We start from the raw sequence: 22828 nt of genomic DNA, 5'->3' as shown, positions 1-22828 counted from the left end.
CTGTCTGTTATACCCATCATTCCATTAAATATGTCACAGATGTAAGACAAAATTATATCAGTATTAATAATATACATTGTAGAACTATCATGGTTATTTTATGTCATTACAATAAAGTGCATAAATGTTGAAGTTCATTTCATTTCCCTTGAAAAAAGAAGGCGTGGCCCTAAGATTATTATTATCATTGAATGTAAGTCTCATAGGCCTATTATGGGTTGTGCGGTTACAACATACTAAACCTTGTGGACTGACCTGCTAGTACTGATAAAGATGCGAAGAGAATGAATGGGGAAAGAAAATAAACACTACGTGTAGACATACAAATAAATGGTAAACCGTAAACGGTTGTTGTGGGTTTGGGGTTACTAATGAAATAAAAGTAATCTTTGTGACTAAAAATGTGACCAACACTGCAGTATATTGCACTTACATTTAATTGAGACTTTGGATCACTTCCATAATATAACATAAGTATTTAAGGTCGAAAGTGTGGACTATGTGACAAAAAATTCTTATTTTTTTTTCTATTTTTTTATCCTCTTCACCACTGATCGGCTCGTTAGCCGGGTTGTGTGTAGAGAAACACATCATAATCTATACTGGAGTTAGTTTCTTTACTCAGTATGGAAAATCATGAACAGATAATTATACAAGTTAGTAAATCACACAGAAGAGATATCCGTTGTCAGTCCCTATATATTTGATAAACCAACATTATGTTACAGATGTCTTAACGGGCAGGTCTATCGTGGGTAATCTCGGCTGTGAGATATGTCTACACATCATTGGATACAGCCTCGTCAGAGTCGTCACTAACTGGGGGATCAAGAGGTATGTTGCATTAGCCAGTCTTCGAAGAAGGTGAGATCAGTGTAGATGCTGGGGCGGAAGGGTCTGGCGCAACCGTATCCCCAGGACACCACTCCGCCAAGGTAGGTTGTTTCGTCTGACTCGCAGGCCAACGGTCCCCCAGAGTCTCTGTGGCAGGCGTCCTTGCCTCCCTCCTCGTACCCAGCGCACATCATAGATTCATAGATCACATAATCATTGTAGGAGTTGCTACAGTCCTCACGTGACCAGATGGGAACCTCCAATTTCTTTGGAGTATTCACGTGTTGACCGTTTTCTTCCAGTGCTCCCCAGCCAGACACCAGACACTCACCCTCTACCTTCACACCGCTAGGGGGCAGGCGAAGAGGCTGTACGTGATCCGTGTAATGTAGGGGCTTCATCAACTTGATGATAGCAATGTCGTTCATATAAGTTTGGTCATTGAAATCAGGATGAAGGATTATCTTTTTGATTGTTGACACCTGCTCGAACCCTTCATCCTTACTGCAGTCGTGTTCTCCTGCCACAACCTGCAACAACACAAGATTAGCCATACTCTCCCATTTTCATTATGCCTCTCAACACTGCTCATGTACAGTACATATCTGCTTGTAATACAACATGTAACTACCCTCAATTTTGAATGTGTAAAACCTTAGGAGGGATACGTCTTCCTGTGTTTAACATTATTCACTACATTACAGCGTTGGATACAATTATATAACTGGATGGTCAACATGAGAGAAAATCTAATTTTCATTACGTTAAGTGTCTTCGCATGACAACATATGAAATTTACGAATGCAAATGATACTTCTCATTATATTTATGAATCATTTCTACTACAATTTACTAAGGAAGACTAACATACAAACTACTAAACCATTATAGCTTAAGCTTTTACTTATTTTCTTTTACTAAATGTTCTTCAATAAACAGCCAGTCACTTTTAATATTAGAAGAACCAAAGGAATTTTTTTCAAATGAAACTTACGAAAGTTGAGCGCCAGATAATGTTGAACACCTGAGACTTTACTCTTGGTACAGCCTTTTGAGACAAACTAAAAAGTCACTTTTGATGTTTCAGAGATTACTAATGACTTGAAGGGTTACTTTAGTATCATTATTTGGATGACCTAATCATATCACTTTATCCAGTATATTTAGGACATAAAACGCCTTTTAAAAATGTGCACAAAAAATTTCTTGTCCTAGTTCGTAGTACTTATGGAAATGGTGTAATTGATTTCTGTACAGTTAAAATTCAAGTCTTTTAGCAGCATTGTGCAATGTACATTTTAAAAGAACCCTTTTTCGAATTATCATAACGTAACGCACAATGTGAATGTCCTCATGTAATTAGGTGATTGAACACTGATGTTCAGTGATGTAATCAGCAACGAAGGCCTACCAAACACGTTTATGTAACAGCTTGGCGCAATTCCTGAGCGCCTAACGTAGAGAAGTTATAACTAAATAAAAAAAAATATAACTAAATAAAAAAAAATATATACCTCAACTTAAAGATTATCGGCTTACTGTCAGTATAAACTCCCCTGCGTGTCTCCTATGGGGTTTTATGTAGTTGTAGGAATGTTGTTGGCCTTTTAAACCTCAGTGAACATAGGAACAAGTCATCATAATTCACTTCCACTACGCCTTATCTATACTGTGTGTGTGTGTTTTTTTTTTAAGTGATTGTGAATTTACCATGAACACACATACAGCCATACGTGTATACAAACAGATAACTTATCTTTATAACTTTAAATTTAAATATTATTGAGCAACTTCAAAAAGAATGATTAGCTCAGTCATATCTCCATACTTACTGATTGACAGAATTAATTTATAATAAAATATTTAATCAGTTTTCAACATTATAACGTAACACAACGGCCATCTTCACGTGGAGTTTCTTGGGCAACACACAACTGTAATATATATGTTCGTTACAATTTATTCGACCAGTAGTTATAGGGATATTGTTGACTTTTTAACCCTCAGTGAACATAAGAACAAATCATAACTCACTTCCACTACGCCTTATCTATACTGAATCTCATTTTAAATCTATTTGTTGACACCTAAAGATAACATGACAGCTGGTGTAAATCCTAGGTGTTAAAAGACAAGTTTATTGCGGAGATTAACGGTTATCAGAGAGCGGCCCCCAGCAGCTACTTACATCCTCTAGCTTTCTACTATTATTATGGTTTACGCTTCCTGGGCCCTCGCGGACAGGCTACTAAGGCGAAACCCACCAAATTGGGCTATTGGTAGTCATTTGAAACTCTCCCTCTTGCCTGTTGTTGCAGCTACCTACACTGCTGGATCAGCCAAGATGTGTTTGCAGCTTGCGCTCCTGCCTCACCACATAAATCAACACACGCACAGCCATCATGAGGTAGGTGATCTGGTATAAAACATGTGCTTCGAAAGAGTGGTGAATAATGAGGGAGGTTTCAGAGCAAGCCCCACCTGCACGAGTTCGAGGTCGATCATGGAGAAGCAATGGGCGGCCGAGATGATCGTTGTATAGTCGTAGACGGAGCCGCCGCAAAAGTGCTCAGCGCTTCCCCAGCGAGTATCCTGGATGCTCACCATGTAGGGTAACTCCCCAGGCGACACAGACTCCCCTCCTACGATCTTTATCGGCCCCCAGGTGGTGCTGTCGGGAGTGGCGGATGTGCGCCCTCCTGTTGTGGCGTATCCTGCTGCTGAAGAATATAATGGACATATAATTTGATAAGGTGTCACTCATGAGTTACAGTTGTGGACAAACTTCCCAAAACACTTGGCATTATCTGACATCTATTTCTGGGTCATATATCCGATTGATTTATATTGAATAACGTTGCCTTTCATCACACATTATGTCAGATTCACAAAATGGGGGAAAACACTCCTGTTGGGTAGACATAGGCAAATGGCGTAAAGAAACTTGCCTATATATATATATATATATATATATATATATATATATATATATATATATATATATATATATATATATATATATATATATATATATATATATATATATATATATGGAGATGACACATTAAAGGGAATTAAACGGCACACTGGAAGAGCATCGCTACTGACCGAGGACTGGCATGAGAACGACGACCAAAGGAGTATTCATTGTGTCACTCACTCTTACTACTACTGTACTCCACCTCCTTTAACCCGTCAATATATACAGTGTCACCCCCAGCCCCACCTAAATACCCCTCAATAACCACCTTCATCCAGCCCTAGATAAAACAGCACTTTGGTGATAAAAGGATTTAGACACTTTCATCAACAAATACTTCAAAACCTCAGGTGGTCTGACGCTCAGAGTCCTGGAAAACAAATGCAGCTATGAAGAGCATTATAGGATTAATATAACAGTGCAGGATAAAAACATCCTCACCTACCTAATCATTACCAGGTGGCAGGTGTTTCACAGTATCAGTATTATATAAGGTGGTACAGGTGTTGTGTATCAGTATTATATAAGGTGGTGCAGGAAGCAGGTGTCTGGTAGTGGATAATAAACACTGGATTTAAATTCCTCCTGTCAATCCTTAATGCCTCGGGTTATTAAATCACACTGACGACACAGTCGGAGACAATATCCTTAGGTAAGCTTATTGTGGCCTTAAGCCACACTTACTGCCGACGACTTACTTGAATCCAAGGTACACCTGTGGCGTCAACCACCAGAACACGCCGAGATGTCGACCAGCAACAGAAGTGCAGACAGATAAAACGGTGCCGAGGATGACTGTAGCCTGTCAAATACTCTTCTTTGTTTGGAACTTAACTCGTGGTGCCGGCAGCCAGCCGGGTCTCTGTGTCGATTGTCTTTCAGTAGGCCTCACACTTATTTCAGGGACAGCCCATCTGTCCTTCGTGTAGTGTATGACGGCCCATAGCTACAAGAGCCTCTTGATAGCTGCTGGCATAACTTATGCTTACAGTATTTTCCTGGCTCGGTGGTGGACTCTTATATGTTGGGAGAGCTGCACCGTTGAGCCCGGCGTGAAACACTGGACGGCAGTACACCACTGTTCGTTGAATGTGACGTAGATTTTCTCAAGTGCCCAGGTGGCACCGTGAACTTCTTGAGTACATGGAACATGCGGAGGAGGCGGGATGCCCTCCCGAGTTCCTCCCACGATAGGTCACTTTATGATGGCGACACAACTGTTCACCACAGGTATGATGGTTTCATGCACAGTCACTTCCAGTTATATCAAGAGTTTCTTAGCTGTGTTTATATGCAAAATCTGATACTTATTGATCGTAGATGGTGACTAAAGTAAGATATAAGTGCAGTACCTCTGACAGGATGATGTTCCTCAAGCAGATTTGAACAAAAGTAAATGTAAACTTTTTATTTTTATCCTCTTCACCACTCATCGGCTCGTAGCCGCTTGGGCAATCGGTCACGTCTTTGTTACGCACTGTTGGCAAGTACTGGGCATGCCCCGGCTCCTGAATGTACCTGAATCTGCTCCAGTGTTGGTCAAGTCTGGTCTTGAAAGAGCTCACACTCGGTGCAGTCACAACACTTTCTGGTAGATTGTTCCAAGAGTTCACAACTCTCACTCCGAAAAAGTTTGCCCTCACAGTTTTTTGGACTTGCGGCTTCTTCTATCTTGAGCTGTGACCCCTTGTGGGACGAGCGTCCGCCAGCTCCAAGTAAGGACGCTCGACTGAGTAGTGCCCCTTGAGATGCTTATACACCTCAGTTAGGTCGCCCCTTGCCCGTCTGTAGTATAAGCTAGGCAAGTTCAGGCGCTCCAATCTCCCAGGGTAGTTGAGGTGCCGAAGTGCAGGCACCAGTCTGGTGGCCCTCCTTTGAACATTCTCAACCAACTGACAGTCCTTAGCATATCTCGGGGACCAGACGGGGTGACAGTACTCCAGATGGGGAAGCACTTCACTCTTGAAGATCGTTACGAGGGATATCTGAACGACCTTCTTATAAGACCCAATAATTTATTTGCCTGATTTACCTTCTTCTCGCAATGGCCCGAGAACTTCAGCTCATTGTCAACATTCTCACATTCAGTCTCAAATAGTGCAGTTTCTTCATCCCGATAGGACATAATTATGATACGCCTCCTTACCGTTGGTACGCCCCAGGTGCATCCTCTTACACTTCGTGACATTGAATCTCAGCAGCCATTTCTTCGACCATTCTTATAGCTCACAGAGATCCTTCTGCAGCTCTTCACAGTCCGTATGGTTCTTGATTTCCCGAAATAACTTGGCGTCATCGGCATTTGTATGGAGGAGTGTACAACGTCAGGCATGTCATTTATGTGTTGCTGACTGCTTCTTAATGAGTCATGGGTGGTGCTGACGAGTACTAATGAGTCATGAGTGGTGCTGACGAGTACTAATAAGTCATGGGTGGTGTTGACGAGTATTAATGAGTTTTGGGTGGTGCTGACGAGTATTAATGAGTCGTGGGTGGTGCTGACGAGTACTAATGAGTCATGGATGGTGCTGACGAGTATTAATGAGCTATGGTTGTTGCTGACGAGTATTAATGAGTCATGGACGTTGCTGACGAGTACTAATGAGTCATGGGTGGTGCTGACGAGTATTAATAAGTCATAGGTGGTGCTGACGAGTATTAATAAGTCATGGGTGGTGTTGACGAGTATTAATAAGTCATGGGTGGTGTTGACGAGTATTAATGAGCTATGGTTGTTGCTGACGAGTATTAATGAGTCATGGACGTTGCTGACGAGTATTAATGAGTCGTGGGTGGTGTTGACGAGTATTAATGAGCTATGGTTGTTGCTGACGAGTATTAATGAGTCATGGACGTTGCTGACGAGTAATGAGTCATGACTAAGTCATGCTGACGTATTAATGAGCATGGAGTATTAATGAGTCGTGGGTGGTGTTGACGAGTATTAATGAGCTATGGTTGTTGCTGACGAGTATTAATGAGTCATGGACGTTGCTGACGAGTATTAATGAGTCATGGGTGGTGCTGACGAGTATTAATAAGTCATAGGTGGTGCTGACGAGTACTAATGAGTCATGAACGTTGCTGACGAGTATTAATGAGTCATGGGTGGTGCTGACGAGTATTAATGAGTTATGGTTGTTGCTGACGAGTACTAATGAGTAAAAAAAAATATATATATAATGTGAGACTGATAAACTATTGACAGTGTGTTGGTGGCGGACGAGAGGTATGTCATGTTTTCGCCTGACTGACAGACATGCGTCACTCTTCTATAGATTGCGGGATCAATATCCGGCCTCACTACGCCGCCATCTAATAAGTTCTTCATTCAATAGAAGATCTATTTCAAGACATACATATCTTATAAACCTGATTGTCAGTTTTAACACGTAACGACATCCGACGGAATTGAGATACTGTACAATATCCTCTTGGCAGCTGCGGCAATGTAGTGTTGTCATGACGACGGAGGGACGCCACTACCGGCCCGCGCTTTCACCCTCCTGCATCTATAGAAATTTTATTTATCATTTCCTCACTGAGCAGCTACTAGCCGTTTGGGTGTTTGTAAGTATTATTAGATGTTGTTAATGATTCCCTAACGTCATAAGTTACTATTCAGCTTTGAATATCAAATGTTCCATTGTGTGTATATGTGTGTGTGTGTGTGTGTGAGAGGCTGAGTGTGAGTGTGTGTGAGTGTTTTTATGAGTGAGTGTGTGTGTGTGTGTGTGTGTGTGTGTGTGTGTGTGGTGTGTGTGTGTGTGTGTGTGTGTGTGTGTGTGCATGTGTGTGTGTGGGCGTGTGCGTTTATGCATGTGTGTGTGTGTGTGTGTGTGTGTGTGTGTGTGTGTGTGTACATATACCTTGATCACGCGTACCTACTGTAGTTTGAGCTTCTCCCCACCTAGTTATTAAATATCATATTTGTATCACTTATGTTACTTGTATATTATTTGTAAATCAAGAGACCCATTCCCCAATTATGTAACTGTATATTTTCAGTCGCCCGGCTGCCATGCTCTTTCAATAAACCGTTAATTATTATTATTATTATTAAAGCGATTTATTTGCCTGTATGTATTTATTATTATTATTATTATTATTACGGGGATTAGCCCACCCGGGTACAGGTCACTGACCCACCTCGGGGCCTGGGGGGGGGGCGAAAATATAATAATAACAATAATTCAGATGAGTAAAATTTATAATAGAAAATACAAAAATAAAAATAATACAATAATAATGATAACAACAATAATAATAACACTGCAATAATACTACTACTAATAATAATAAAGAACCATAAAGAAATACAATAATTAAAAAAAGATCAAAAGTGAGAAATAATATACAGTATGTATGTTGTGTTGTCAATGGTAAGGTAAACAATTGTGTGTAAATGAGGCAGAAAGTCAGATCAGCAACCTGGGACTTGGTCACATATGGCAGCAGGGTCTACCATTAGACAACACATTATGCTTCCAATATCTTCCCAGGCGGTAGTACCTCCCTGCTTGGTAGCTGCCTACTACCTACTACCTTGTGTGTGGCCAGGAAGTATTTAATGTATGAGTTTATATAATACAGATAAAGTACACGTAAAACCTCTTGCATCTATGCTGGCGACGATAAGGTTATAAAAGTGGCTTTAGGGAGTTAGGGGCTTGTTCACACTGAGCCCGGAAGTAACCTGACGTAAATTGTCCGGGGAGAGACGATATGTGACGCCGCAAGTGTGTAAGGCAGCAGGTGTGTGAGGCAGCAAGTGTGTGACGCCGCAGGTGTGTGAGGCAGCAGGTGTGTGAGGCAGCAGGTGTGTGAGGCACCAGGTGTGTGAGGCACCAGGTGTGTGAGGCAGCAAGTGTGTGAGGCAGCAGGTGTATGAGGCAGTAGGTGTATGAGGCAGCAGGTATGTGGGGCAACAGGTGTATGAGGCAGCAGGTGTGTGAGGCAGTAGGTGTATAAGGCAGCAGGTGTGTGAGGTAGCAGGTGTATTAAGAAGCAGGTGTGTGAGGTAGTGGGTGTATAAGGCAGTAGGTGTATAAGGTAGCACAGGTGCGTGAGGGCAGCAGGTGTGTGAGGGCAGTAGGTGTATGGGGCAGCAGGTGTGTGGGCAGAGGTGTATGAAGCAGCATATGTATGGAGGCAGCAGGTGCGTGAGGCAGCAGGTGGTGAGGCAGTGGGCAGCAGGTGTGTGGGCAGTAAGTGTGGGGCAGCAGGTGTGTGAGGGCAGTAGATGGATGAGGACAGCAGATGTGTGGGCAGCAGGTGTGTGGGGCAATAGGTGTGTAGGGGCAGCAGGTGTGTGAGGCAGGTGTGTGTGGCAGCAGGTGTGTGAGGTAGCAGGTGTGAGGCAGTGGGTGTGTGGCAGGTGTGTCAAGCAGTAGGTGTATGGGGCAGCAGGTGTGTGAGGGAAGTAGGTGTGAGAGGCATCAGGTGTATGAGGCAACAGGTGTGCGAGGGCAGCAGATTGTGTGGGCAGCGGGCGTATAGGCAGCAGGTGTATGAGAGGTGTTGGTGTGTGAGGCAACAGGTGTGTGAGCAGCAGGTGTGTGAGGCAGTGGGTGTGTGAGGCAGCAGGTGTGTGAGGCAGCAGATGTGTCAGGCAGCAGGTGTATAAGGCTGCAGGTGTGTAAGGCAGCAGGTGTGTAAAGCAACAGGTGTGTGAGGCAGGAGGAGTGTGAGGGCAGCAGGCGTGTGTGCAACAGGAGTGTGAGGCAGCAGGTGTATGAGGCAGCAGGTGTGTGAGGCAACAGGTGTATAAAGCAGCAGGTGTAGGAGGCAACAGGTGTGTGAGACAATAGGTGTATGAAGCAGCAGGTGTGTTAGGCAGCAGGTGTGTGAGGCAGTGCAGTAGGTGTGTGAGGCAGCAGTGTGAGAAGCAACAGGTGAATGAAGGGGAGCAGGTGTGTGAGGCAGCAGGTGTGTGAGGCAGCAGGTGTATGAGGCAGCAGGTGTATGGGGCAGCAGGTGTGTGAGGCAGGTGTGTGTAACAGCAGGCGTGTGTGGCAGGTGTGTGAGGTAGCAGGTGTATGAGGCAGCATGTGTGTGATGCAACAGGTGTATGGCAGCAGGTATGTGAGGCAGCAGGTGTGTGAGGCAGCAGTTGTGTGAGGCAGCAGGTATATGGGGCAGCAGGTATGTGGGGCAGCAGGTGTGTGAGGCAGCAGGTGTGTGGAGGCAGAAATTGTGTGTGAAGCCGTGTGTGTATGGGCAGCAGATGTGAGGAAGCAGGTGTGTGAGGCATCAGGTGTATGAGGCAGCAGGTGTGTGAGGCAGCGGGCGTATAAGGCAGCAGGTGTGTGAGGCAGCAAGTGTGTAAAGCAACAGGTGTGTGAGGCAGCAGGTGTGTGGGGCAGGTGGTGTGGAGCAGTAGGTGTGTGGGGCAGCAGGTGTGTGAAGCAGCAGGTGTGTGAAACAATAGGGTGTATGAGCATGCAGCATGTGTGTGAGGCAACAGGTGTGTGGAGGCAGCAGAGTGTGTGAGGCAGCAGGTATGTGAAACAGCAAGTGTATGAAGCAACAGGTGTGTAAGGCAGCAGGTGTATAAGGCAGCAGGTATGTGAGGCAGCAGGTGCATGAGGCAGCAGGTATGTGAGGCAGCAGGTGTATGAGGCAACAGGTGTATGAGGCAGCAGGTGTGTGAGGCAGCAGGTGTGGGAGCAGGTGGTGTGGGAGGCAGCAGGTGTATGAGGCTGGAAATGTGTGAAGCAGCAGGTGTGTGGGGCAATAGGTGTATGCAGCAGCAGGTGCGTGAGCAGCAGCAGCAGGTGTGGGAGGCAGCAGATGTGTGGGGGCAGATGAACAATAGGTGATGAGTGTAGGTGCGTGGGCGCAGGCGTTGGGGCAGCATGAGGCAGCAGGTGTGGAGGCAGCAGGTGTGTGAGGCAGCAGATGTGTGAGACAATAGGCCTGGGTGTATGAGGCAACAGGTGTATGAGGCGGCAGGTGTGTGAGACAATAGGTGTATGAGGCAGCAGGTGTATGGAGGCAGCAGGTGTATGAGGCAACAGGTGTATGAGGCAGCAGGTGTATGAGGCAGCAGGTGTATGAGGCAGCAGGTGTATGAGGCAGGAAATGTGTGAAGCAGCAGGTGTGTGAGGCGGCAGGTGTGTGAGGCAGCAGGTGTATGAGGCAGCAGGTCTTCACAACTCTTTCATCTCACTGGGAACTACTTTTTACACAGTCGTTCACTCCTGCTGCTGAGAGAGGATGGCGGGACCTGCACCAAGGATCCACCTTAGTCGAGCTAGTAGTAGTGTGTCCGAGGACCGCGACGACCACTATCACCACGAGAGGTCAGTACCAGTATGTTTGACGACCACTACCACCACGACAGGTCAGTTCCAGTATGTTTGACGACCACTACCACCACGACAGGTCAGTTCCAGTATGTTTGACGACCACTACCACCATGACAGGTCAGTACCAGTATGTTTGACGACCACTACCACCACGACAGGTCAGTACCAGTATGTTTGACCACCACTACCACCACGACAGGTCAGTACCAGTATGTTTGACGACCACTACCACCACGACAGGTCAGTACCAGTATGTTTGACGACCACTACCACCACGACAGGTCAGTACCAGTATGTTTGACGACCACTACCACCATGACAGGTCAGTACCAGTATGTTTGACGACCACTACCACCACGACAGGTCAGTACCAGTATGTTTGACCACCACTACCACCACGACAGGTCAGTACCAGTATGTTTGACGACCACTACCACCACGACAGGTCAGTACCAGTATGTTTGACGACCACTACCACCACGACAGGTCAGTACCAGTATGTTTGACCACCACTACCACCATGACAGTTTATGTGATCACTTTTGACAACGCATAATAAGAGGTAACCATGATGTAACGTTTGGTGCTGATGTGTAGCGGTGATGTGTGAGGGTTTACATAGAAGCATGTTGTGGTCTTGTTACGGTGACAGATGGGAATGACATGTAGTGATGGTGTAGAGGTGTGGGAGTGGTAGAATGGAATAACGAGTGGTGACTGAGGTGATATGTGGTGTTGATGGTGATGTGTGGTGGTGTTTTTGGTGGTGGACCTTTAGTGATGAAGTGTGGGGGGTGAAATAGCTGTATTGGTAAAATTTGTGGTGATTTTTAGGTGTGATATGTGAAGGTGGCCTGTGATGGTAACGTGTAATACTGACGACATACGAAGGTGAAATGTAGTGATGGTATTTGATGATGACATGTGATGGTGACTTGTGATGATGATGTGTGATAGTGACTTGTGATGATGACATGTGATGGTGTTACAGGGACGACGGTGCTGCCAGTGAAGATGAACTGTGGAGTGCCCTAACCCCTGAGCACCTCTTACTGCTGCATCAACACTTCTGCCGCCCACGGTATGTTACACACACACACACACATATATACACACACGCCTTCATACACACCCCTTCATACAAACACCTACACACACGCCTTCATACACACACACAGGTCAACACGAGACACCTATACAGTATATGTTGTGTTCAGTTTTGTCACAAAGTTTCAGTGAAGCAGACATTCCTTCACTGAGGTTCACTCTACCTAGATTTGAGAACCATTTGATTTTTACCCAAAGGTTTCCTCATCTTCTGGCATGCACAAAAAACATATCTGCTACACTGATAAGAATGGAATGTCCTGTTGTGTGACATTACCCAGGAGTGAGTGACTCTACCCATACTGAATGGTTGGTAGGATGATGAAGACCTGCTATGAATTACTTTTTTTTTACGCCTTTAGCTCCGATTTGCAAGTTTCTTTCTGGTTGTTTTACTTGGGATTGTAGGTATGGTAGTCTATGGATTACTGGAGTGTCACACTTGCGGCTATGTGTGTTGCAGGTTTGGGAATATTATAGTTTGCAGGCTTGGAATCAAAGGTGCAGCAGGCTCTGGATCATACTGTATACTCCAGGCTTCTAATTTTCGTCCCATCTTAAATTTTATCAACAACAAATGCACTCATACCGTATAACGCTTGAGCTTGATATACGATCATCTTGTAAAGTCCCTGGAGTTTAACAAAATGTTGGTTTTGGAAACAATTCGGTTTTCTGAAGAATTACTCACCACCAACAGCTATACTGTATTAAAAATGACTCAATGATATTTTACAATCATTAGACAAAGGTGATGACACAATAGTTATTTCCTCAATTTACTTAATGCTTTTGATACCATTGACCGTGAAATTCTATGAAGTAAATTAAAGCACTATGGGATCAGGAATTACCACAGGGGTAACCCAGGGATCAGAATTAGGGCCTCTCCTATTCCTTCTAAACATTAATAACCTTGTAAGACTTTCAGATATGTTGGAGTTTTTATTGTCTGCAGATGATACAAGTGTACCTCAGTCGGGACCAAATCTTGCATCACTTATTAATAACTAACAGAGAAATGAAAAATTTTTGTAATTAGTTATTAGCAAACAAGTTGTCTCGTAATACTTCTGTATCAATCTAAATAGGCTAATAAACACTTGACTTTGGAGTGAGAAAAGCATTTTATGACAACTGTAAGTGACGTAGGTGTGTTGCAGGGGGTGGACGGGCAGAGCCTCGCTGGCGGGGCAGGAAGATACACCCACCAAACACCTCTCACGACCACAGTTTATTGAGGCCGTCACCAACCTCCTCGGTGAGTCCCTGATGGTCTTCCTGTACCTAGAGTCTCTATATACTGAGAGTAGCGACATGGAGGGTCCTGGAGAATCAGATCACGTAATCACTGGCCACCATTTTGTTTCAACCCGTGCATACATAGTGAGCCCGTCTAATTCTACATTAATTACCATCTGACCATTGCTTTGGATGGGTGGATGAGTGATTTTTCTTTACATTATAATGGGATGTTGGGCATTTGGATGAAACAATATGTCAGTCCAGGGATTTACGATGCACAGATTAGCGAATTCCGAAAGAAAGTGTGGAAAATTAAATCAGTTTTGGGGGTTGGAAATCCAAACCATCATTTTTGCATCGGGTAAGTTTTGTGGCCATACAATTATTAATCAGGTTTTAATGATGACACTCATAATAAAGAATTAAATCCCATCTATATCTTTGCATTTTGGCAACGCAACTCTCATTCTTTGTATTTAACTGGAGAACCAGGAAGTTTACTTACGTCATCCACCGCCAAATCCAACCCATCCACATTCATGAGTTGATGCTACCAATGTGAGGTATCCGCACACCACAATCCCACCACAAATAACCCATGTCAAGACTAATTCAATTTTTTCACCCAACACCAGTTCCCGGAAAAACTGTCGGCCTCTTAGCCAATGGTAGACTGCTATACACAGGCAAGACCCATGTCATGTACTGGGGACGCTCATGGGTAGCCCTGGGACATCGCTTGGATTGATTTGGGGCAGGATAACAAACATTTCACTACATGGTAACAACATCTCAGTCATAGCTACAAAACAAAATGAGTGAAGATAACAAAACACTAATGGTAATAACACTCGTAACAGTAATGCATTACTGGTGGTAACAATACATTAGTGATGGTAACATTAAAATGTGTTGGTAACAATAGCAGGATACACTAACAGGTGGTGGTGCTGGTGACAGGTAGTGACAGGTATGAAGGTGTGTGTGGTGCCATCTTCGACACGGTGGTGGTGCCATCCAGCCGAGTGTCTCCCAGCTTGGCTTCTAGTGGGGTGAGTGTTCCCACCACCATCATGAGCAGCAGCACTAGTAGCAACATCAGCAGCAGCAGTAACAGCAGTGCCGGGTGAGGAACCTTTCCATAATTATATGATAGTATAAAGTATTGTGTTGAGTAGAATTTACTTATTACTGTATAGTTATTGTTTGATTAGCATCTATAAAAATTATATTTGGTTTATTTATGGGTGATGATGTGGGTGTGTTACAGGGGCACCTTGGGCATCAGTTGGGCAGGAGTGGTGTCATACCTGGCAGGGGTAGTGGCTGGTGGTGGGCAGCCAGCTCCCTCACACCCTCTCTTCTCCCCAACTCCACGCTACCGACTCCTCACGTACAACAAGGTAATCTCTCCAGGCACCTTACAATAAAACTCCTTTCATATTACTAACTTAATATTGTTTAATGGTAACACTGCCTCTCCTGCTGTCTTGATATGGTTGGAAAGCATGATTGTGATGTCATTTCCCTTATTCTTGTTTTCGAAATATTTTAATCATATTTCAAAACACAATGACTGAATCAAAATGAGAAAACATTGACAATGCTGATGTAATATAGTAATAAACATGTACTGAAATACAAGTTCCCCAAATTAATATTTAACAGGTCTACAATGTTCTCATGATCTGTTATTACTAGTTTACATTCAATTTGTATTCTTTGATTTCCAATAAACTTTACTCCCCGGTATTTTATGATTACACAGAAAAGGAAGCTGCATTATGACAAGTGACAGAAAAAGTGCCATTGGCTGTTCCACATATTCCCATACAAGGAAAGGAAGGCTACCAATGTTAAACCAGATGTGAAAGCTTTGTAAGGAATTTTTCACCAGGGTGTCATATTGTTCAACACTCAAGAGATAAAACTAATTTATGGTCTGATTGTATTGCACATTACAGTCTACGGGAAATAGAAGAATCACCATCCTGAGTTTTTTCTAGTATCTGGTCCTATTAAAGTTCACCTTACTGTATAATGTGTTACTGTGCTAAAAGAATTTAAGCCCGTACATGAGTCTAGTTCATATACACTCGATATCAATCATCAAAACCTAAGAGAGATACAGTCCTTAGGTTGCACCAGCTAATGTTATAATGTTTTCACTGTGCTTCAACAACTAGGACATGTATGAATAATTATTAATTACAACAGTCCATCACCTCAGCTATTAAATTTTAAGAGATAAAACTCTCTGATAACTATTGTTCTAAGAATACATAGATAAACACCTTACTTATTGCTCATACTCAACAACTATGTGTACATACAGTATCTTATCATATTTAAGTATTTTTATTACATATCACAGATTAGATTATTTTTATACATCACTTTTTTGTTTGATAATGATATACAACATTCATGATGGCTCGATACGTATTCCTATAATACCCAAGACAGTCATCATACACACCAATAAAACTATAAATTGAAATGTTTATACAGTATCATCTATAAGTGTACCTTTTAAAACCTGTTTATTATATTTATTATCAGTGAAGATAAAGATAATTGGGTAAGAGTGGAGGAGGCGGTTTGTAGCAGCAATAACTTATGGGATTCATTCATATTTTTCACAGGTGTTTTTTGGATGATAGTAAGTTAGAAAACCGACACCACAACTGTTTCCTTTAATTTTATGTATTTTTTGTCTATTTTTTTTCTTCTCTATCTTCGATCATCAATCAACTACAGGCATCTCCCACATTAGGGAAGGGTTGCGTCCCTGGAAAATTAACCATATCGTGAAATTGTGTAACGCAAAACCTATTTTCCCATTGACTTCCATTATAAAACTGGAGATGCGTTCCTAAGGAATTTTTTTCATCCCCCCCCCAAAATAATTCAAGCACTTTTATGAATGAAAATAAACATTTATAAACACATACAATACAGTACATTAAATAATTTATGATATATCTTCTTAAAACATCAAGTTTAATATCCAATGTAATGCCTTTGCGGCTTTTTTTTGCACTACTGCGGTCACTTCCACTTGATGGCCTCTTTCCAGTCATCTTGAATAAGGGTAATGCACTGTACTGTACTTACTGTATGTTTGTAAAAGTTAAATCCAACTGCTGGGGCGAGAAACATGCGCACACACTGCATGTAAACAATGGAGTGACTCCGCGTGGCGACGCCATGCTTGGTGGTAGCAAACACCAAGAAATCCACACCAAAGTTATTTTTTTTAATTGTTAAAATTTACTCCAATTTCTGTAAGGGCGGATTTACGGGCCGTATCGCGAAATTATTGGTCATAATTTACAAATTCCGTAAGAGCGAAATTCCGCAACACGGGGTTCCGTAATGCGGGGGATGCCTGTATAGTGGGCAGGGCATGACAAAAGAGGGGAATTATGTGGTAAATCACGGCAAAAAACTGATCATATGGCAGTAATTTCATGTACAGATATCTACAGTACGTGCTTTGTAGATGAAGAAATAAATATTTACCATAAATAATCTTCTGCCAAATCTCCCATGGCCCCGATTGTTCTCGTCCGCTCTCATGTGGTTAGACGAGGACAAACATCTTGTCATCACTGATGGAGAGGGAGTTCTCAGCAAGCAGCCACTGGAGGATCTGGCAGCACTCGCTCCATGTAGCCATGAGGAAGTTGATAGTCGCATGTTGCTGCATGTCACAAGCTGCACAGTATGGCCACAGCTGACACAGACAGCGTGGTGTTGACCATGTCTGTGGCACTAGGTCTGCAACCAGAAGATGAACTGTGGCTGGCATAATAAGTTTGATAATCCCCCAACTATTAGGTAAACACGTTAGGAAGGAAAATATATAGGGGTAAAATGTTGCAAATATGAGCAGTTTTTATCGTATGCCAGAATACTATTATTGTCTGCTGGAAATACATCTAGTATTCACAAATATTAGCAGTGTAAGCAAATATATTATTGTTCTGGGCAGCGTGAAGGCGTGGCGGGCGTGGTGGTGTGCCGTGGTCGAAGAGCATTGCTGGTGGTGGGCGCGCGAGGCTCACTCACCAAGTTAACGCACGGGTCAGTCTCCAACTCGGATAACTTCCTGTTGCCATAATCATCTTTTTATTTTTTCTCATATCATAATAAGTGTGTGTAAACCACAACTGTATATTATTCTATGTTTCACTGGTTGCTCTCTAAAAGTTTAATGCCTCAGACTATTACTCTTAAATTTCTAAGTCCCCCCTCCAGAGCGCCATAGCAAGAAACTTCTCATTTGTGCTCAAAACCACAAAATTTGAAGTTAGTGTCCCGTAAATCATCCTACTTGACCATCAAGTTTAGAGCATCAATGGCGGAATTACTGTAGTACATCCTAAACATTCTTAATATAAATATATTTTTCAGGCTATTATGGTGTAATACTACTACGTACTACTAATAACAATAATAATATTAAGTAGTGAAGAGGATAAAAGTAAAGTAAAAGTAATAATAAAAGTAATAATAATAATTATAATAACACTAATAATTAATGGTTTATTGAAAAACACACCAACCAGAGGCTGAAAATGTAAAAATGGACAACAAATGAGTTACTGTAATAGGTATATTGACATTGGATGGATTGTTTAACAAAAGCTTTCAATATAAAATGGGGACATGGAGTTAACATATAAGTTATTTATGAATCACTGATAATTTGGTGTTATGAAGGAAACATGTGGTTGTAGACCTGCCTCACTAGTGGTGTTGTGGAGGAAACGTGTGTGTGTGTGTGTGTGTGTAATAATGATAATAATAATAATTACAGGTTTACTGAAACAGTTCTGCAGCCCAAAGGCTGAAAATATACATTGAACATAAATGACTTATTATATACATTGACATTGGTGGTTTAACAAAAGCCTTCATTAGAGAAAGGTAAAAGAACATACAGATTAATGTTCAAAGTGGAGGTTACACAGGTCATGTGCGCTGAGGTGTTGAACAGCAAACAAATAGTGTAGTAACTCCCTCATAGATGGTGTTATGAGGGACCTCACTTGGGGTAGTAATTCCCTCACAGATGGTGTTATGAGGGACCTCACATGGTGTAGTAATTCCCTCATAGATGGTGTTATGAGGGACCTCACTTGGGGTAGTAATTCCCTCACAGATGGTGTTATGAGGGACCTCACATGGTGTAGTAATTCCTTCACAGATGGTGTTATGAGGGACCTCACTTGGGGTAGTAATTCCCTCACAGATGGTGTTATGAGGGACCTCACATGGTGTAGTAATTCCTTCACAGATGGTGTTATGAGGGACCTCACTTGGGGTAGTAATTCCCTCACAGATGGTGTTATGAGGGACCTCACGTGGTGTAGTAATTCCCTCATAGATGGTGTTATGAGGGACCTCACTTGGGGTAGTAATTCCCTCACAGATGGTGTTATGAGGGACCTCACATGGTGTAGTAATTCCTTCACAGATGGTGTTATGAGGGACCTCACTTGGGGTAGTAATTCCCTCACAGATGGTGTTATGAGGGACCTCACATGGTGTAGTAATTCCTTCACAGATGGTGTTATGAGGGACCTCACTTGGGGTAGTAATTCCCTCACAGATGGTGTTATGAGGGACCTCACGTGGTATGTGTGTGTGTGTGTGTGTTATAATAATGATAATAATAATAATGATTAACAGTTTAGTGAGAGAAAATAAGTCAAGGGCTGAAAATAAATAGTGAACAGAAATTATGTAAATTACATATGAAAATATTGGAGGGGTGTCATTTAACTTCAACTTTAAATATAAAACGTGGAGGACACACGTAGTGAACATACCTGTTAACAAGGGTCTGATAGTTTTCACTGTGGTTGGAGAGAGGCTGGTCCCAGTTCTGATGCAACTGTGGTGTAGCTGGCCTCAGTTCACGTGGTATACTTGGTCCCACATGGTCTTAACACAAGGAAGCAATGTGGCTGCCACTCGCTGGTCTTCATTTCCTTAGTTTCTTTTGTCATTATAACCATCAATGCAAATCATCCTGCTTCAACAATTCCCATTGTGTGTCAAGGATAAACCTCGGTTAATGCATTTGACAACATTAATTATCTTATCTATTCCTGCTCATTTTATTTTTTAAATCACATAAAGTTATTGTCAAGATCTATGAATGGTCTTCGCTATCTCATGTGCAACTTTTTTTTAAACAAACCAGCACGATACACCGCATAATAATAATGATAATAATAATGTTAATAATAATAATTTTCAAACAAACCCATATTTATCCTGCATCTACTACAACGCTATGATTTCACCGCTGCAGCAAGTGGCGGTATCAGCAATACTCACGGCTCCTCCTAGACTCAACACCAGACGAAGAGCAACAAACTCCAGCGCCACGCAAGGTAAGGAAGGCTGCTTGGTACTGTACCTATACTTTATCCTGACTGGTGATGAATCTGGCCTCTTGCTCACCTGCTACCTGTAATATTTATTGTTTTGTGCCAGAGACCAGATGTCATTCAGGTCTACTTTATAAAGGAGACCGTGAACACTACCAGTTGTCACATGGTTGTAGAAGTACCGTTAACTTTTTTCATTATTTTATAGAATTTAGTTCAATATAAATCTTATCTAACCTTACTATTTATAACATACACTCAATATATTTGTGAGAACATTAAATAGATGAATTAGATTAATTCTCTGTTCCCATTTTACTTAAGAAAGCTTAGAAGTAAAAATAAGTCTGATAGGCATGACGGCAACCCTTAGGACAAGAGGCCTCCCTATAAAATTCTACATTATTATTAACATGTTTCAATAACTATCGTAAAAACTTCAATGATACAAGTGTAGGTGATGGTGTTACAGGTGTAGGTGATGGTGTTACAGGTATAGGTGATGGTGTTACAGGTGTAGGTGATGGTGTTACAGGTGTAGGTGATGGTGTTACAGGTATAGGTGATGGTGTTACAGGTGTAGGTGATGGTGTTACAGGTGTGGGTGATGGTGTTACAGGTGTAGGTGATGGTGTTACAGGTGTAGGTGATGGTGTTACAGGTATAGGTGATGGTGTTACAGGTGTAGGTGATGGTGTTACAGGTGTAGGTGATGGTGTTACAGGTGTAGGTGATGGTGTTACAGGTGTAGGTGATGGTGTTACAGGTATAGGTGATGGTGTTACAGGTGTAGGTGATGGTGTTACAGGTGTAATTGGTGATGTCACAGGTAAGCCTCGGCACATGGGTAGTGGACGTGGCGCTGGTGGAAGATGGAGTGGCGGTGGTGGCGGCATCGTCATCTACGCTGCACCTGGTGGAGATGACGGCGGGAGTGGCTCAGGAGATGATGAGGATCACCAACCTGCCTGCCCTGCCTTCCTGTCTGGCTGCCGGGTAGGTCCTAAACCTTTTACTCACACACACCCACTTAGGATGAAATTTAACAGTATGCCATTTTGTTTACATATTAGATCAAATTGTTCTGGTACACTTTAAGAAAACATTTGACCCGATAGTTCACACTATTGCCCTGCTGAAGCTACACCAGCTGAGGTGTTGCTAATCATTACTGTATTCAGGTTGGACCTCACTAATCCGGGAGGCTTGGGTCCAGACCAGTTCCAGATTTGCAAAAATTACAAACCATCGAAGCTGAGTTTAAAAACAAAGCAAAATAATGCATAAAATGTAATGTTACTGTCTAATTTATTCAGTATTAACACCTTTTCTAAAATAGTTAATGTCACACGCTTACATTTTGCTGCATTACAACCGCTTCCACTGCTTGCTGAACTCTTAGGAGGCATATTTAAAGGTAAAATAGTGACAACAGCCACTAGAGTGAGCTATGACACCATCCCAAACCATTGAAGCTGCCGGACTATCGGGTCCTGGATTAGCGGGGTCCAACCTGTACTTTAAAGTTAATTATCAAATTGTGTCTCCAACTGGGAGGACATTACTTTTTGAGTGCCACAATTCACCTGATTGTGACCAGTTGTCAGAGACAGGGAGTTGTGAAGTAGTAATTGTTTTAATAAAAGTGAAGATTTCACTATATCACAGTACGATTATGAATAAACTCATTTAGAAATACGTCATTACTTCAGGACGAAATTGGACAGGTTTGCAACAGCCAATCAGCTGTAACTCTTGAGGAGGGGGCGGGGCATCTCTACTCAGCTGAGAAAAAATGCACAATAGTAATATCAATAATGTGCAGTGATATCCCGAGCTGGAACAATTGGTGCAGAGAACTTCCGGGAATGAGAGATTTCCGGCATGACTCTACAGCCGAAAAAATCCTCTTCCCCGGATTTTCCGGGTAACGGAAAAATGTTCTCGGAAGTTCCAGAAATTGCCCATTACATCATCTCTCGAACCCGGAAAAATATCCCTCATCCCCGGAATTTTCCGGATAACGGAAAATTTTTATCGGAATTTCCAGAAAATTAGCATGATTTTCATCTCTCAAACCCGGAAAAAAAACTCCTCCATCACCAGAATTTTCCGAGTATCAGGAAAAATTTATCGGAATTTTCTGGATAATGTGCCCCTCGGAAAATCGTTCCCAAAGCCTGATTTTTGTCCTGAAAATTCCGGCTTTGGGGACGATTTTCCGATTAAATTTCAATTCCAGCTATCGGACAGGTCTGGGTTTGAGGGATTCCGGCTAACGGAGATATTACTGTACTTTACTTCCCTGGCCGGTGGAAGTTGTTTGGACTTACTTCCTAGCCCCCATTAGTCCCTGTTCACCTAGCAGTAAAGTAGGTACCTGTTGTAAGTCGAAAGTTGCGACTGTATTCAGGGAAAGTTGTTGGAGCTTCCAATAACTTGATGACATAAACCACTGACTCTTCAGGCTTCTTCACGCCCTGACTCGAGAGACATAAAGGCAAGCATGAACTCAGAGCATGCTTCTGCGCTTTCACCTTACACAAGGATGTAGGGGTGCCCAATAAAAAAAAAATATATATATATATATATACAGTATACTTTTTACTTTTGCTAATTACGTCCTGTATATAACAATAATTTTGACTTAAGTATTCTTCCATGAAAAGGCACTCTTACTTGAGTAATAATTTTAAGTATTTGTGTACAGGGCCCCCACTCTACTGAATAAACATGTCAGGCGTAGGTTAGGTTAGCTTCGAGTTAGATTAGGTTAGGTTTTCAATTAATTTTTTTTAAAAATACTGGACATAAAAGATGAATTAAGTTTATTTTCCTGCATAAGGAATACATTTCTATATGCATCAAGTTTTTAAGGTGATTATAACACTTCCTGGCACCAGCAGATGTGTGTGGGGAGGCGGTGGGTGGCTGTGGGGGATGAT

The 22828-nt window shown here is 42.4% G+C and overlaps 2 protein-coding genes across 4 annotated transcripts; one reads left to right on the top strand and one right to left on the bottom strand.

Moving 5' to 3' along the window:
* Positions 1-593: 593 nt before the first annotated feature.
* On the bottom strand, positions 594-4049 carry LOC121855540 (trypsin-1-like). 2 transcript variants are annotated; one of them, XM_042350524.1, is made up of 3 exons: positions 3943-4049; positions 3316-3554; positions 594-1364 (listed from the first exon to the last, which is right to left on the bottom strand). In XM_042350524.1, the coding sequence occupies exons 1-3, from the start codon at positions 3980-3982 to the stop codon at positions 828-830; spliced, it is 816 nt and encodes a 271-aa protein (XP_042206458.1). In that variant the 5' UTR covers positions 3983-4049; the 3' UTR covers positions 594-827. The 2 variants fall into 2 exon arrangements, with proteins under 2 accessions (XP_042206458.1, XP_042206460.1); XM_042350526.1 differs by having other exon boundaries at positions 3316-3551; positions 3943-4044.
* LOC121855539 lies at positions 2994-20893 on the top strand. Of its 2 annotated transcripts, none has more exons than XM_042350523.1 (9): positions 2994-3241; positions 11007-11118; positions 12116-12205; positions 13395-13492; positions 14437-14602; positions 14747-14879; positions 17474-17565; positions 19805-19886; positions 20713-20893. In XM_042350523.1, exons 2-9 carry the CDS (start codon positions 11033-11035, stop codon positions 20881-20883), a joined length of 918 nt encoding a protein of 305 aa, XP_042206457.1. In that variant the 5' UTR covers positions 2994-3241; positions 11007-11032; the 3' UTR covers positions 20884-20893. The 2 variants fall into 2 exon arrangements, with proteins under 2 accessions (XP_042206457.1, XP_042206456.1); XM_042350522.1 differs by lacking the exon at positions 2994-3241 and adding an exon at positions 7110-7384.
* The last annotated feature ends 1935 nt before the right edge of the window (positions 20894-22828 follow it).

Source organism: Homarus americanus, unplaced genomic scaffold, assembly GCF_018991925.1.
Source record: "Homarus americanus isolate GMGI-L3 unplaced genomic scaffold, GMGI_Hamer_2.0 scaffold48406, whole genome shotgun sequence".
Lineage (NCBI taxonomy): Eukaryota > Metazoa > Arthropoda > Malacostraca > Decapoda > Nephropidae > Homarus > Homarus americanus.
The sequence above is the reverse complement of the archived record's forward strand: the minus strand, read 5'-3'. Positions and strand labels throughout refer to the sequence as shown.

What these genes read in the sequence shown, in the direction of transcription:
- LOC121855540 (XM_042350524.1), bottom strand. Translation starts at nt 3,982, where the DNA reads ATGAATACTCCTTTGGTCGTCGTTCTCATGCCAGTCCTCG. An exon ending in CGTTCTCATGCCAGTCCTCG is followed by an intron (nt 3,555 to 3,942) that starts GTCAGTAGCGAT and finishes TATATTCTTCAG; the next exon opens with CAGCAGGATACGCCACAACA. An exon ending in TCGACCTCGAACTCGTGCAG is followed by an intron (nt 1,365 to 3,315) that starts GTGGGGCTTGCT and finishes GTGTTGTTGCAG; the next exon opens with GTTGTGGCAGGAGAACACGA.
- LOC121855539 (XM_042350523.1), top strand. Translation starts at nt 11,033, where the DNA reads ATGGCGGGACCTGCACCAAGGATCCACCTTAGTCGAGCTAGTAGTAGT. An exon ending in GGCCGTCACCAACCTCCTCG is followed by an intron (nt 13,493 to 14,436) that starts GTGAGTCCCTGA and finishes TGCTGGTGACAG; the next exon opens with GTAGTGACAGGTATGAAGGT. An exon ending in AAACTCCAGCGCCACGCAAG is followed by an intron (nt 19,887 to 20,712) that starts GTAAGGAAGGCT and finishes GTGATGTCACAG; the next exon opens with GTAAGCCTCGGCACATGGGT.